A 16,182-nucleotide genomic window follows, 5' to 3' on the forward strand; every position below is an offset into this window, starting at 1 on the left:
AAAACATCAACATCAAAGACCAAGGCGAAAGGATCTGTGTCCAGTGATGTCAAAGCCCAGGGCACAGACTGGCCAGAAAAAGACAATAAAGGTGCTGCCTTCACAGGGAGAAAGAGAGAGGTCACATTCTTGTCCCTGCTTCCAAAACTGTTGCCCAGTGAGTGGTTGGCAGGCCGGGCAAAGGTCTCAATTCTATACCCTCTGTACTGCGTCTGGGACTCAGCCAGTTTGTGCACGTGAAGTCAGTTCACAGAAAGAGGTATCCTTCCTCTCTGTATTTTACTTTCATCTTTGGTAACAGAGTGGAGAATGATTAGATGTGATTGTTGAAGCTTTATTGCCTGCTTGGAGTGCCTTCAGGAGCCAAAAATGAACATAAAGTATTAGGAGAAACAGAAAGTGCTGAAGTCATTGGCACCCTAGTGCTGCTGGGAAAACTCCCCTGCATGGTCTGGGAGCAAAGACAGAGAGTGGGCCATACTGGCCTCAGGGGAGGGAGGAGGGGCGCTGGCTCGGAGTGGGTTGATTGCAGCTTTCCATGTTTAGCTAACAAGACACATGTTCTCTCTCCCAAGACCATTTTCCTCCTGAGTAATTAAGCTGGTGACTTACTGCTTCCTATTTTCTAGTTCTGGGTAAATAAAGAAGGATGGAACACTATTTTCAAAGTATAACAGTTATAGGGGTAAAAGAAAATAAGTCTATATTTTCATAGCTTTCCATGCTTTTATAAAGCAGCATGTAAAGCCAGGCCCACAAACCTCTCTCCCCAGGGCTTTTCTACTAGACTGGAGGATTAGCTGGCTGCAGCCATCACAGAAAAGCTGGTTTTCCTTTCAGTCCTTTAGATGCAATGGTGACGGGTCAGTTTGAAGCACTAAGGAGTTGGAAGCCTTGAATATAGCATCTTTGTAAGCTTTTGGTCTCTTTCAGGAATCATAGTCTCCTCTTGCCAGCCAGCCTGTAAGTCAAGGAAAGTCATTACAGAATCATAGACTCTGAGTTCTGGAAGGGGTTACAGGGGTGATTTCATTTTGGGATGGTGGGTACCCACTATGCTGCACCACTACAGACATCATTAATCAGTTGTGGAACATGGCAGAGGTTCTGCTGGTCAGTATAGTAATCAAACCCATTGACTTTCTTGTAACCATTCTTAAACCCCAACCCAGAGAGGTTAAACAAACTGGCCATGGAATCAGGGACCTAGTCACAAGGTCAGTGCTAAAACTTGGTTTTCTGATACCTAGGGCAACATTCTTTATACTGCTGTGCTGCCTGTGGACTCTGAACTGCAAGTGCAGGTAGGGCTAGATAACCATTTGGGAATTATTGGCTGTACTTAGAGATCAATCCAACCCTCAAAAGTTTGGGTCATTCCTTGAACAGAAATTGGTAAACATTTGGAAATACTGGGGAAAATAAGGGGAGAAGTATTGTATTTTATTTTATTTATGTGCATGGGTGTTTCACTCACACGTGTGTCTGTGGACCATGCATGTGTAGTGCTTTTGGCAGCTAGAAGAGGGTATCAGATACCTGGAATTTGAGTTACACATGGTTGTGAGTTGTCATGTGGTTGCTGAGAATTGAGCTCTTGTTGTCTGGAACAGCAGTCAGTGCTCTTAGCCACTGAGCCATCTCTCCAGCCCCAGGAAAGAGGAGTTTCATAGGCAAGTCTAGCATGTTCTCTCTCTTTCTCTCTCTCTCTCTCTCTCTCTCTCTCTCTCTCTCTCTCTCTCTCACTCTCTCCTCCCCTCCCCCTCCCTCTCTTCCTCCCTCTTTCTCTCCTTCAATCCCCCTCTCTGTTCCTCCCTCCCTCCATCCTTTCTTTTGAAACAAGGTCTTGTTACATAGCCCTGGCCATTTTGATGCTGTATATCAAGGCTGGACTTGAACTCACATCAATCATACTGTCTTAGCTTCCTAAGTGCTAAAATTATGGGACGGTACCACCATACTTCTCTTGTTTGTTACCATTTCCAAACATCCTTCCCAATTTATAGTATAGTTAGGGTGGAGTTGGGAATATGAAGTGAGCAATTCTTACCTTAAAAGAAGAGTAACTTGGCACTAAAGAGAAAGTTGATGGCAACACTCTTGACAAACAGCATCCGTAGCTCCAGCACTACGAGAGACGTCATGTTTATCTTCTTGATGTGAACTATGATGGAATAAAAGTAAAACAGCGGCTTCAGGAGGAGCCAGATTTCTCTCTACAGTGCCAACAACTGTCACCAGTCTGTTCCAAATGGCCATGGCTCTTCCTGGCCTGTACCCCCAACATGGTGCCAGACAGCACTCAGAGTCCTCAGGCTCCTGTGCCCACCCAGACAGGAGGGAAACACCGGCTCACAGCCTGGCCAGCTCTGCTGGGATGGAGACAGGGAACCAGTGGACTCAGTATGGGTTTTTTTTTGTGTTTTTGTTTTTGTTTTCTTTTGAAGTTTGATGCTTTGAGGTCTTGAGTGTTGATGACAGAATTTGTTTTAACCATTTGATTTGAACTAACCTTTTGAGCTATGGCAAGTCTCTGAACTTTGTGTGACACTTTCCTGTTCTGGTGGTTTTGTATTATCTAGAAAAAACAACAGTGGTCAAGATTAAGTTTGCAAGCAAGAAGCAAAAGGAGGAGACTCTGGGTTGGTAAACTGAGGACAAGAGGGTCACATAGCTGTTTGTACGGAGGATTTCTCCGATTTTGGACTTTTGGAGTCATCAGGACAACATCAAGATCTCTAATCTGTAGGCAGAGCAAGGGTTTTCAGTCAGTGATGAGACAACCACCCTTATGGGATTTTTGAATTAAAATGATACCTTTGGTGTCAGACATTTATATGAAAAAGACCGTGGTTGGTGAAGATGAGGGATGGGGATTAAATAAGAGGAGAGACGCAGAGCAGTTCCTTCTTAGCCAGAGATGAGTGCTTTCGGTTTTTTTTTTTTTTTTTTTTTTTAACAGCATAATGCTAAATCAAAAGTAATCTATGCTGGGCTCACACTGCCCGCTTCTCTTTTCCTCCAGTTTCCCCGTCTTAGCTCCTTCAAGCTAGATACTCACCGGGAGAATGTGCATGTGGTTCAAAGTCTGTGGAGAGCGCAGTTCCACTGTTGTGCTGAACCGAACATGTCACTGAATTCGGATCTCCATACTGACCAAGCTTGACGGCACTGTACTTCCCGCTGGGGGAGATGACTATAGCAGGGTCAAATTCCGCTATCTTCTTGGATGACTTGAGACTTATGTTCACGTCCCTGGGAAAGAAGTCCTTCACCAGACAGGCAACATTCGTTCCATTTTTCATGATGAAAACAGATGGTTTGGTAAGAGGCTGAATTTCTGAAAATATAATGAACTGAGATGATAATTTACAGCCTTAGGAGAATTAAACTGGTGTTGGCTAGAATCTAGAACACTCTATACCTTGTTAGTAGTAGCCCTGATAGCCTTTCATAGACGTATGGACAAAGTGAGAGGAAAGAAGGGACAGTTAGTTTGGCTTTTAATAAAGAGTGGAAAGAAGACAGGATTGGAAAAGAGATGGGGTGTAGCAACTATAAAGAAATATCTAGAACTGAAGATCTAATACAAGGCCCTGGGTGTGATCCCTGACCTGCATAAACCCACCATGGTGCTATATACCACTGGTTCCAGCAGGAAGGTGGAAACAGGAGGATCAGGAGTTCTGGGTTATCCTTGAGTAGCAGCACAGTCTCGGCTACAGATACCCTGTATCAAACTAAACCAAACCCAAACCCCAACCCAAAGAAGGCTGGATAGCTCATTTGGTGAAGTGCTTGCTCTGCAAGCTTGAGGGCCTGCATTTGATTTCTAGAGCCCACATAAAAATGCCAGCATGGTGGCAAGTGCTTGTAATCTCAACACTGGGGAGCAGAGACAGGATCTTCAGGGCTTGCTGACCAGCTAATCCAGCCTAATTGGTGGACTCCAAGCCAACAAGAGATTCTGTCTCAAACGAGATAGGTAGTATTTCTGAGGATAATACTCAGTGTTGTCCTTTGACTTTCCTGTGCTCATGTGTGTGTGCCCCTGCACACACGTGCCTACCTGTGCACACGCAAACATTTTTTTTTTAAAAAAAACCCATGCTGGACTTTAGTTATCTATGATTTGTTAGTTAGTTGGAGACCTGAGGTCAGGCTGAATATCTGTCTGGGTCAAGTGGGTTAATTTTAACAATGAGAGCCCATGGAGGAGATTATGGAAGGCACACCTACTTTGCGTTGTGTTAGTTAAAAGCCCAAACTTCTAGAAAGGTCTGCATAATCAACTCAAACTCAGAGGGTGGCAGTGGAGTTATTGTAAGGTGTTTTCCCTGTTCTGTAGACTGGAACAGACTGCACTGGAAGGAAAGGCTGGATTTCTCTCCGTTTAAGTGGATACTGATTCTTTTTCAAGGGCCTGCCTACTATATAATTTGAGTGTTTTTGTTTGTTTATGTTTGTTTGATATAGTCTTCAAATATATATCAGACTGATCAAGCTCTTGATCCTTTTACCTCACTCAGCCTAAGTGGTGAAACTAAAGGTGTTTGCTACCTCCTTGGAGTCATTTTTTTGGAGACAGGGTCTCATGCATCCCAGACTGGCTTTGAACTTCCTGAATAGTCAGCGATGATCTTGAACTCGTGACACTTCTGTTTCTATGTCCTGAGTGCTAGGACTGGAGGCACACACCATCAGCAGATAACAACTATCATCCCCAGAAAGTACATAAAACAAGCTAAACCTATTTCTTACTTTATTCTAAAAGGGGCTGTGGAATGAACACTGGTCCTAGAACTGGATCCTCTACCTGCCTCTTCTTTCATACCTTGCTTTGACTATAACCCAGCGCTATTCTCGGTATGCACTTTTTTCTTTCCTTAAAACTGGTAGTCTTGACGCTTTGAGAAAGACAGTAATGATTCTCATACTGCCTGACTGAAACTTCTGAATTGTAATAATTTTGTGTCCAAAGAGACTTGGATTCTACATTATCTTTAAATAACCACACAAGTAAGGAGCAGCCACTGACTCGTGAACAGATTTCTAATCCTAAGATTCACTTCTGACTTTCAACAGTAATTTCTCTTGTGATGAGAGCCCATAAACTCATAGTGTTTACTAATAAAGAGATGGGGTTGTTGGTATCAAATGAAAACTATGTTGAATTACAATGTACTTTATCTCTTATGGGTTATGACCAAGACAGCAGGTCTTTCACTAAACAGAAAATCTTGGTAGAAAAAGTAGAAAAGAATTGACTTTTCTAGTGCTCTATCCAGAATCTGGGTTTGAGTTTTAGCAATGGGATCCATGATAGTAAAGCTCTGACCAAGTCAGTTGGTCCAGATTGGTTGAGAGGAGTGGTTGTTACTGGGAAGGTGCCTGCTGATCTCCACAGTATAATTAGATCATGGTGGATCTGAGCAAGCCCAAGAGAACAAACTGTCCCGAGAAGGCTTCCTCATGTCTACATCATAATTCTTTTTATTTTTTCGTCATAAAGAAGCTCAAATGAAAGATTGGGATCTAGTACTCAGGGAAGGAGACAACTTTCCAAGATTCTGACTGTTTTGGCTTTAGCTCTAGATAAGATTTGGTTTCTTTTCTTTTCTCTCTCTCTCTTTCTTTCTTTCTTTCTTTCTTTCTTTCTTTCTTTCTTCCTTTCTCTCTTGTTTTTTAAAGAGTTTCTTAGAATATTGACTCTCAACCTTTGCGAGAAAACCTTTGCTTTTTTATTTCCTGTTTTGTTTTCTTACACATTGAAGTCGCTGACAGCACTAACGGCTGGAAACCACAAGTCTTAATTACTTGCCTCTTTCCAGGAGCATGGCATTTCTTATTCATTATCCTGTTTGTGGCTTGAGATGTATTGTGGTTGATTTTCAAGAGAGTTAGGAGTTAGAAATTTGTTCAATTAAAAAAAATCAAACTAACCAAAGCATGCTCAAACCCATCTTGTCAGTTATTCAAGAGCACGATTCAATTTGAGTAAGTTGGACAGTGAAAGTTTGCTTGTGTTTTTGCTGTTTGAGACAGGGTCTCTATAACTAGTTAAGGCTAACTTCACACTCAATCCTCCTGCCTCAGCTTGCTGAGTGCTAATATTACTGGTGTGTGCTGCTGGGCACAACTGCTTGTGTGGGATTTTAAAATCTAAATGCATCAAGATATTATCATCAATTAACACTTGAGTTAGGGAGATTATTTTTGAATAACATGAATACTAACTGGCAAGGTGGATGTCTGAAGACATGCATGAACACACATGCTGAGACTTGCATGTATTTGTTGGGGGTTCAAATGGACACAGAACATTGGTTTAGTAAAACATTTTCTCAGGCTCTCTCCCTAAGTTAAGATCCATACATTTAAAACAATTGAAAGAAAAGTTTATTCAATCAATTCATTGGTCTCTTGTTGGCTTGGTAACCAAAGACAACAGCTATCTTATTTGAACTGACCCTTTCTTTTTAAAGAAGTAGAATGTACTCCATGTAGTTGTCGTATGGAACTTAGTCTACTTTGCATTTGATTTAAACAAATATTTGAAGATAACATTTAAAGGAAAGATTTCACTGTTTATCTTTGAGAACAATCTCTTATTATTCCACAAATGTGACTGTATTTCAATGCTTTCTTTCAAATGTATTCACTTGGACAATACCATTCACTTTCAGCCATTCTATTAAGACACTCATACAGTGCTAAAATTACATGTGGGCAAACAGCAGAGAGATAAGAGACCGCCCTCTCTAAATGCTCTTTATGATCCTATTGGCTCTCTAGGAATTGTGGCATCTATAACACATGTCACCCAGAATTTCACGGTTCTTTGCCAGTCTGGGATTTCACTTAAGCTCTAAGGTTTGCTCTACCTGGTTATTCTCACCTGGATAACCACCTGTCTCCAAAGCCTTCCTAGGGAGGGATATTTGTGCTCTGCCAGGAGGCATGGACTAGTCAGCTTAGCCGAAGGTGTGTGTAGGAAACAAGCCACAACCTGGGGAGTTTGAGTCCAAGTGCACCTGTGCCTGCCGCCCTTCCCCCCAGTGCTACATTTACTAGTATAATTTCAAAAAGATTCCTCTGTTTTCAGGGTTGACCTGAAGATTTAAGAAATAAATGAGGATTAGAGTTGTAGTGTCTGTATATTAAAAATAAAAGCAGTTACAGAAGCATGTGAGCAGCTCAGTGTCCTCGTGCTGGCTCCCTTCCTTCTGCTCCACTCTGTCTCTGAGATGTAAGCAAATCTACTAGTTATAATTTGTAATATAAACTGGGGGGTAGGTCTAGTCTCAGGACTTAAATTATCCACAGAAGTATAGAAAAATTCAACTTACGGGGCTCCGCAAAGAGCTTTGTGCCAGCTCCAAAAAACATCTGCCGGGTGTTCCAGGAGCACATTATAGCCTGGCATACAGATAACCAGTCTGGGGCTAGCCCTGAGCCTGAGCCTGAACATCTGTGCCATTCCCCACATCCTGAGCCTCAGCCTGTAGAGCCCACAGTTCAGAGAATTACAAAGTTGTCCTTGATAGGACAGGGGCCAAGTACACAGAATGTCCTTCTTTGAGCTAATAGTAGCTGAACGTTTGGGTAGGAAAGTGAGCAGGGTGTCTCCATCTCAGAGGCGCCGGGACAGGGCTAAAGCAGGGCAAGAGAGGGTGACAGACTGCTGGTTTCAAGAAGTCAAATTGAGCTCCCAGTTTTCTGAGAAGGCTTTCCAAGAAAAACTCAATAGCGGGATACAGAGATACAATGCTAACTTCCTTACCCTGACTGAAAAGCAAGGACAGGAGGCCTTTGAAACATCATTTTCTCATTCTTTGGTTCCTTTCTCTTGAGCCACAGATAGTGTGTCCTGATTTGAGTCCTATTTTTCCTCCATTACTCAGGGAGTTTCATGGTAGTAATGAGTTTGCTTCCTAATTGCTGAGCCTAGAAAAGGGCCAGGGACCCGAAAGTTGAGTAGCAAAGTGGCTGTGTTTGACAGGACCCCACTAGCGCTGTGTAGTGCACGTAGGAAGGGAGGTCTGTCCTTGTGCTGCTGTCCTCATTTAGTTTGGTTTTATAATTTCTTCTGATTCTGGAGTCAGATGGACATCTCAGGAATGTATAGTAATCATGTGACTACGTGGATCACACGATCTCTCACCAAACTCAGGAGGCAGAGCGAGAGCCAGGGAAAAGAGACTGCCAGTTAAGGACCATTAATCGAAGTTGAAGCTCTCAGACCTGAAGACTTGATTTAAAATTCTTACTTTCCCCAACCAAGCTTTACATATCGCATTAACTTCCACCACTGCCGGCAGAACCCAGAGAAGACAGTAGGATATCACTGGGACGTGTGATCAGTGGCCCAACAGAGAGTAAGCATTTATTTTCCCCCACCCAAAGGAGTAGCCTCAAAGATTTGACTCTTAACACAGCAGATAATTCTGAATTTCAAGTAGAAATGGTTTAAAGAGAAAATGAAACACAGTAGTATTTGCTCAGATGCAATTTGCCAAACATCAATCAGGCTGCGATCACTATAACATAACATGGCTTCCCTCCTTCTTTTCGTTTCTCTGGCTTCCTCTCCTTAGAAATAAGGATACTAAGCAAATCCCTGGGAGCAATGGGCAATGAAGAACCCTTACTTATTAAATAAACAAAAACCCTTAAATTTTTATTATCCTCTGAAAGGCAGAGACCGAGTTGACGGTACCAGTCACTTAGGACTGCCAGACTTCATATTTCCCTGTACTGTTCCCACTTTATTTCCTCTAGAATACGGAAACCTCTCATGTCACCATGTAAGAGGTATGGGCCTGGCATTTTGGAAGTCATTTGAAAGACTGTTGCTCTCTGTCTTGGCTCCAGCTCTTGACTGTTGGTAGCCAAATCACTGAATCTAGAGCCTGGATTTGCAAACCCTGGACTGTGTTACCAGGGGACAGCGCCTCTAGGAGAACTCCCTCACTTCCCTACTGTTCTGCAGCCAGTAGCTGTGCTTCCGTGGGTGAATACAGGTCCCCAAGACCTTGTGCAGAGTCTCCAGATTCAGAGCTAACAGAAGAGGTAAGCATGACCCTGACTAGGATGGGATCTTGGAGAACCACTTAGTCTGTAGCCAGTCTTGCTGGTGTAATGCAAGTTCTCAAAGGAAAAAAAGAAGGAAAAGAAATAAGATCAAGATGAGGATGGGATCTTGGGGATCACCTCGCCTGCAGTCAATCTTGCTGGTTTAACACAAGTTTTCAAGGAAAAAGAAAAGAGACCAAGATGACAGATTGATCGATCTCTCAGTAGACAGATAGATAGATGATAGAGTGCATTTAATGGCTTCTTTCGTGCCTTTTCATTGTTTCTAACCCTCCTTTTTCACCATGACAACAACTCTTTTTTTTCTCTGAGAGTGAGAGAGGCTCATCTGAGCAAAGCTGCTGTGGCCCTAGTTCCCGACCAGAGAGAGGGCCAGAACCAGAAACCCAACCTACGGCTTTTCAAGGTAGTAGCAGAAAATTTATTCTTATTAAGCTTCAGGATTGAGTTTCCCATTATGCATCAAGTATTTTCTTATGAAAGACCCATTGGCCCTCAAATTTTATTCTAATTCACTGCAGCAACTAATAAATTTCAGAATTAGACCCCATCCCCAATGTCCTGAGAAACTTCAGTCATTGAAACTGAGCTATAGTAACTCCAAGGCCGTGGATCTCACCCTTCCTGATGCTGAGACCCTTTAATACAGGTCCTCATGTTGTCATGAACCCCAACCATAAAAATATTTCATTGCTGTTTCGTGACTGTAATTTTGCTACAGTTATATATTGTAATGTAAGTATCTGATATGCAGGCTATCTGACGTGTGACTCCTGTGAAAGGGTCAGGCACTCCCCTCCGAGGGGTCATGACCCATAGGTTGGGAACCACTGCTCTAAGGGTACGAGCACGATGTGGTTCTCTGATGAGCAGGCACTCATTCCCATAGACAGGCTGCGCTGGTTCAGTGCCAGCTTAGGCATCAGCTGTGCTCTTTACTACTCATCCCTTCCAGTCCACCTCGTCTGTTGGCCTAGGGTTGGCAGATGAGGGTAGCATGAGGAATAGAAGCTCGTGAAGGTTTTGGGGATCTAAGTGATGTGTTTTGAAGCCTGTTTAACTCCTTTTATCTTCTAATTGTTGATATTTAGGAATGTCCCTAGGTTTTTGGCTACTAGCTCCTTAATCTGCCATCTCTTAATCCTAGATTTTTGGCTGAATATCTCATTTTCCCTAAGTGAAAGGAATGATTTTAGTTTTGCCAAAATGCTAAATGGCCATTGTAAACAAAAATAGTTATAGGAAGGCTCAAGTAAGCTAATGACCACCAGGTCACGCGTCAGCTGGACAGGAAAGGGCAAAGTACTTGAGGGCAATGGTCACGTGGGTCTGTTCAAGAGTTCCTGTAACTATATAAAACATTATCCACATCAAAACCTTATACTACTTAAACACTGGAGTCTACACTATAGCAGACATTGTAACCAACTACATGAGCTGATGCTGTCACTGCAGGTAAAGATAGCAAATGTGGCTGGGCCTCTTTCTTAAGCCCTCGAGAACCCAGTTTCTATTCACGGAGCCAGGGAAATTGGTGCTAAGACTGAAAATAGCTCTGGCTCCCATTTGTTGAAGCCCCTGTGATCTACACAGGCTGCTAGAAAGATACATGGAGAAAGTAGAGTCTCTTTCCATGCTATTTTTCACAAAATCACAGAATTTCGGTGGTCACAAGATAATCTTAATGCTGCACTTCCCTTGGTTTCTTGCCAGATTTGGTCTTGTTATTTGGAGCATTGTTAGCATCACAGTGTGTCCAAGTCAAAAGGCTCCTGGGAGCTCTTTCATATAACCAGAGGAAATCAGAAAAGGAATGAAACTTGGTTCTCAGTTGTCATTGAATAAATTTCTCGTCATACCTCACAACCGCCACATAGCAGGACAACAGCCATGGCCTGGGCCAGGTTGTGGTGAAAGCACAGAAGTTCAACCATTTTTCTGGAGGACAATGAGGCCTTGCCAGAAGGTACATGCGATCAAGAAAGTTAACTGAAACACAAACCCACCCTACATTTAATCAGACATTTAGTCCCTGATCCTAAAATCATTTCTTGGGTAATTAGTCCCTCTGGGTGAAGTTTTTCGTCATTTGAGACATCTGATCTGGTGACTTAGAAATATAGGTAACAAAGATACTGTCAAAAAAAAAAAACCAAAAAAACCAGTGGTCACAGAGAAAGAAGAACGAGTTACATGATTCGACCTCTGGATAAACAGACTTCTCTGAGAAAGATTAGTGCTTTGCCTCAGCCAGTAGCCTAATCCAAAACCAATGTGCTCCTTTTTACAGAAACACTTGCTTCAGATGCCAAGCTATGTGCTATCCTCTGGGTAGGATTTCCTGTCCCGCTGGTCTTATTTCTCTTCTTCTAGGGGCTATCCTCCAAGACAAACAGAGGGGAACTTCTGCGTCATGTAGAAATTCAAGCTTTTCTCTTGTGACATTTTAACAAAATTTGTCCTCTGAATGAGAGATAAGGAATGTAAACTGGCAAGGAGTTTTTATTATAAATTGTTGTTATTATTATTACTATTTATTCAATAGTGACAAAATACAGAACGTTGGTCCTAGAACAGTGGTTCTTAGACAGGGTTTCTCTGTGTAGTTTTGGAGCCTGATCTAGTACTTGCTCTATAGACCAGGCTGGCCTCAAACTCACAGAAATCCACCTGCCTCTGCCCCCCAAATGCTGTGATTAAAGGTGTGCGCGACCACTGCCCAGCCTAGAGCAGTTGTTCAACTATGTTCGTAGCAGCACTATTTGCAATAGCCAGACGCTGGAAACAACCTAGGTGCCCCTCAATGGAAGAATAGATAAAGAAGGTGTGGCACATATACACTTTAGAGTTCTACTCAGCAGTAAAAAACAATGACATCTTGAATTTTGCATGCAAATGGATGGAAATAGAAAACACTGGGTGAGATAACCCAGACTCACAAGGATGAATATGGTATGTACTCACTCATTAGTGGATTCTAACCATAAACAAAGGACATTGAGCCTATAGTTCATAATCATAGAGAAGCTAAATAAGAAGGTGAACCCAAAGAAAAAATATATTTATCCTCCTGGATATTGGAAGTAGACAAGATCACTGAGCAAAAGTTGGGAGCACAGGGGTGGGGTAGGGGGAAGGGGAGATGGGGAGAGAGAAGGGAGAAGGGGAGGATTGGGGAGAGCTCTGGGGAATGGGATGGGTGATATGGAAGAAAGGTGAATATGGAAGCAGGGAAGAAGATATCTTAATTAATGGAGCCATTTTAGGGTTGATAAGAGACTTGGCTCTAGATGGGTTCCCAGGTGTCCAAGGGGATGTCCCCAGCTAGATCCTTGGGCAGCAGAGGAGAGGGTGCCTGAACTGCCCTTGCCCCATAGCCACACTGATGAATGTCTTGAATATCACCATAGAACCTTCATCCAGAGATGGATGGAGATAGAGACAGAGACCCACACTGGAGCACTAGACTGAGCTCCCAAGGTCCAGATGAAGAGCAGAAGGAGGGAGAACATGAGCAAGGAAGTCAGGACCACGAGGGGTATGTCCACCCACTGAGACGGTGTGACTGATCTAATGGGAACTCACCAAGGCCAGCCTGACTGGGACTGATGAAGCATGTGATCAATCCGGACTCTCTGAATGTGGCTGACAATGAGGGCTGACTGAGAAGCCAATGAAAATGGCACTGGGTTTTGATTCTACTGCATGTACTGGCTTTTTGGGAGCCTAGTCTGTTTGGATGCACCCTTTCCTGGGCCTGGATGGAGGGGGAAGGGCCTTGGACTTCCCACAGAGAAGGATTCCCTGCCCTCTCTTAGGACTGGAGTGGGGAGGGGGAGTGGGGGGAGTGGGAGGGAAATGGGAGGAGGGGAGGAGATGAAAATTCTTAATAAATATATAAATAAAAAAGAAAGAAATTGACAGGCAATAAATAGCCCGAGTTGCTCGACTTTACAAACTTTCTCTATAACAAAAGCAAAAGTGGTGAACATGAGCTTCCCTGCTTCACTGTTCAGCCTCAGGTCTGTCTCTTCTGGCTCTGAGCCTCTACAGTAGGTGACTTTGGGGGAGGGGTCTGAAGATGTCCCTTAGGCTTGGGCTTCCCTTCCTGTCTCCAGATCCTTTGCTACTTTGCCCACACAGGACCCTCCTGCTCCTACAGTTCTCTGAGTGAGTGAAGCCTGCCCCACCACAGTCCCCCATCGGGCCTCCCCAGAGCCCCTTCTTGACCTTAGAAAGCAAACTGAGCATCAAAATAGCAGGGCAGAGAGCACTTGTTTCTTTCCCTGAAGCCAGGCTGATGACCTGTGACTACTGGTGCTTGTCACTAGGCTAAGATTAGCTTATCGCTGTACTTCTTTAATGGAGTTTGCTGAACGGTATGCCCCGGACTTAGGGCAATATCCACTACCTGACTGCAATAACTGGCCGCTTCTACCAAGTAAAAACCACTGTCTTTTTTAATAACAAGAAATTGTTGAATTTAGATGTCAACTTAAATGACACTAAAAGACACCTTTTGTGTAGAGCACACTCAACACTTTTAGCCCGGCTGCATTAGAACAGCTAGGAACCCGAGTTCTGAAGGCGCATAGGGACTTCCCACAGACTTTTAAGTGTCTCTTGGCTGGAAGTCCCACAGACTCACTTAATTCTCATTCTTGGATCTGGTCTCACTGGGACCCACACTGCTTCCTCCTTCTTTCTCTCTAGTAGCAGCTTCCATCTGCAGTTTGAACAAGTAGACCTGAGTGTCTGCACACCTTCCTTCCACAGAGGACTGTGATCACATATTTGTAGTGAATGGCCACTTATCCAGGCTCCGCATCCGGGACTCTGATTCATCCTATGCTCTCCCAGGAGCAGGCGTTTGACCTATGGAAGGTCAGCATTATTTAAATCCGGAGCCACTGCTATAGGATCACCTGGGCTCAGATTCGTCCTGACCCTGCTGAAGCCAACCCACTTTGGTTTCTACAGTTGGACTTGATTCCATGGAGAAGGCACAATTCTCTCAGGTTCTTTTGTGCGCATAGGTAATTTTAAATCCCCCAATTCTACTTTTTTATAGGTGCCCCAGCTCCTATGGAGAAGCTAACCATAGCTCACCTCTTCTAGACATCTTCCTTGACAGTACTGGACCGCCGGGCTTATCCATATTATTCCTTTCACATTTCCTTGTACTTCACCTAGGTAGAAGATCCTTTAGCCCCAAATCCAGACAAATAAACAACTTACTTGGTTCCACAATCACTTGGGTTCCTTGTCCAAAGACGAGCTTGTCTGTTGCACAGCCACTGAAGCTATTACCAAAACCTCCATGGCTCTTCCCAACTTCTTTCTGTTGACTTCATGGCTTGAGGGTTTTCATGCTTTTGGACTTTAAACATGGCACTAGCCGCTCAACCAGATGGCTCATCATGACTTCACAAATGTGTGTGAGGACAGGTTTGCCTATAGGAGCTTATTGCTTGAGAACCAATTGGGAACAACATATTCCACAGTGAACGTTTCTGGCACAGAACACATGACATTCTCTTAGCTGAACTTTCTGCTGCTTAAAATTGTTTCCATTTTTAGACCCACAAATAAACTATTTGTCTCAAACATCCAACACTATCAGGTCTTGGATCCAGGACTGCTCCAGAGTGGAGACTTCTACACTTGTTGTGTGACTTTAAGGTCAGAGAACACACCACACAGCAAAGGAGAGGGAGAAGGGGCATGAAGTGCCAGTTAGTTCCTCCATATAAAACTTCAGAATTGCTAAGTGCCCCTCAGGCCACAGAAAGAAAGAAAGGAAGGAAGGAAGGAAGGAAGGAAGGAAGGAAGGAAGGAAGGAAGGAAGGAAGGAAAGAAAGAAAGAAAGAAAGAAAGAAAGAAAGAAAGAAAGAAAGAAAGAAAGAAAGAAAACTTGGGCAAATATATCCAAGGACCCGACTTCCCAAATTCCCCATGGAACAGCTCATTTAGCTCACCGAGTGTTGCAGAACCGACAGGAAAGCAAGACAAGGGTACGCGTTTAACAAAGCCCTTTCGTCTTCCTTAGTCGCCATGTAAGGAAATGACGAGATAACGTTTTTTGTTTGTTTTTTTTTTTCCCAGCGAACGGGCAGAGGCCAGCAGTTGAGGTCATCTCGTGTCCAGTCAACTTCCTGACATTTTCCTAGGCTTCCAAACAAGGAGGACAGGCTGTCCCACCGGGTTTATCCTCCGTGGCACCTGACAGGCAGGGCACTTCCCAGGGAGATGATTCTGCCCCCTTGCAGTTTTTGTACAGGTCCCCGGTGGGGTTTGTAACACTGTGCCCTTATCCCTCTAGGCACCGTGTTGCAGAGCTTTACAGAAACCTTCCCTGAGCTTGGCATCATGTGAGTCTGATAACCCCCAGCCAGATGTCTTCTGCAAGTCAAACCACAGCAAGATCAAAGGATTCGGCAGTTAGTTCAGGCCCGACTTGCCTGGACACTACTTTCTAATGCTCACTGCCCTGCTGGCTGGAGACCCTGAGGGTCAGAGTGGACTGTTAGAAATTGTCAAGTTCACTCCTATCCATACTTTTTGTCCAATCTTCTCTCAGATGGTTTCCCATGGAGGAGTGTGTTAGCTGTCTGAAAGTCTCCCGTGTGTTCTACACGCTGTGGGTTAGGCAGATAATGTTTGTGGCCAATATAATTTTTCCTCTCTCCCGCTAAGTCTCAGAACCACATTTTCTAGCCTACTTTTCACTTGAATAGTGTTATACAGTCCACAAAAAGGCTTTCAAGTAAATTAAAAATTTTATCCTCTCCATTGACCTCCCAGCTGCTTAATTTGGAGCCAGTAGCCCATATGGCGCTTTGCGTGAGTTAGAAATGACAACCTGCTGGGCTAGCAGAGGCGGCATCATAGGTTCCAGCTTGGTAAAGAGAACTCTCTTTTGTGGGCTTTATAAAAGGTATTCATTTCTCCAACTGGTGCTGTCCAGTACTAGGGCCTCATACAGCCTAGTTAGGTCTTCAGGCCCAGTGCCCTCGGTCAGGGCACAACCAGAGCAAGCAGAGAAAGTAACTGCCTGATTACAATAGATACTGATGTAGGATGTCC

At 43.7% G+C, this 16,182-nt stretch overlaps 1 gene segment (V, D, J or C); it reads right to left on the reverse strand.

Moving 5' to 3' along the window:
• Nucleotides 1–318: 318 nt before the first annotated feature.
• On the reverse strand, nucleotides 319–14,621 carry LOC146892241 (T cell receptor delta constant-like). The segment is given in 5 exon segments: nucleotides 319–961; nucleotides 2,051–2,164; nucleotides 2,513–2,578; nucleotides 3,062–3,340; nucleotides 14,335–14,621. Coding segments are annotated over 3 exon segments (423 nt in total).
• Nucleotides 14,622–16,182: the final 1,561 nt, after the last annotated feature.

The sequence above is a fragment of the Myodes glareolus genome, chromosome 12 (assembly GCF_982192425.1).
Source record: "Myodes glareolus chromosome 12, mMyoGla1.1, whole genome shotgun sequence".
Classification (NCBI taxonomy): Eukaryota; Metazoa; Chordata; class Mammalia; order Rodentia; family Cricetidae; genus Myodes; species Myodes glareolus.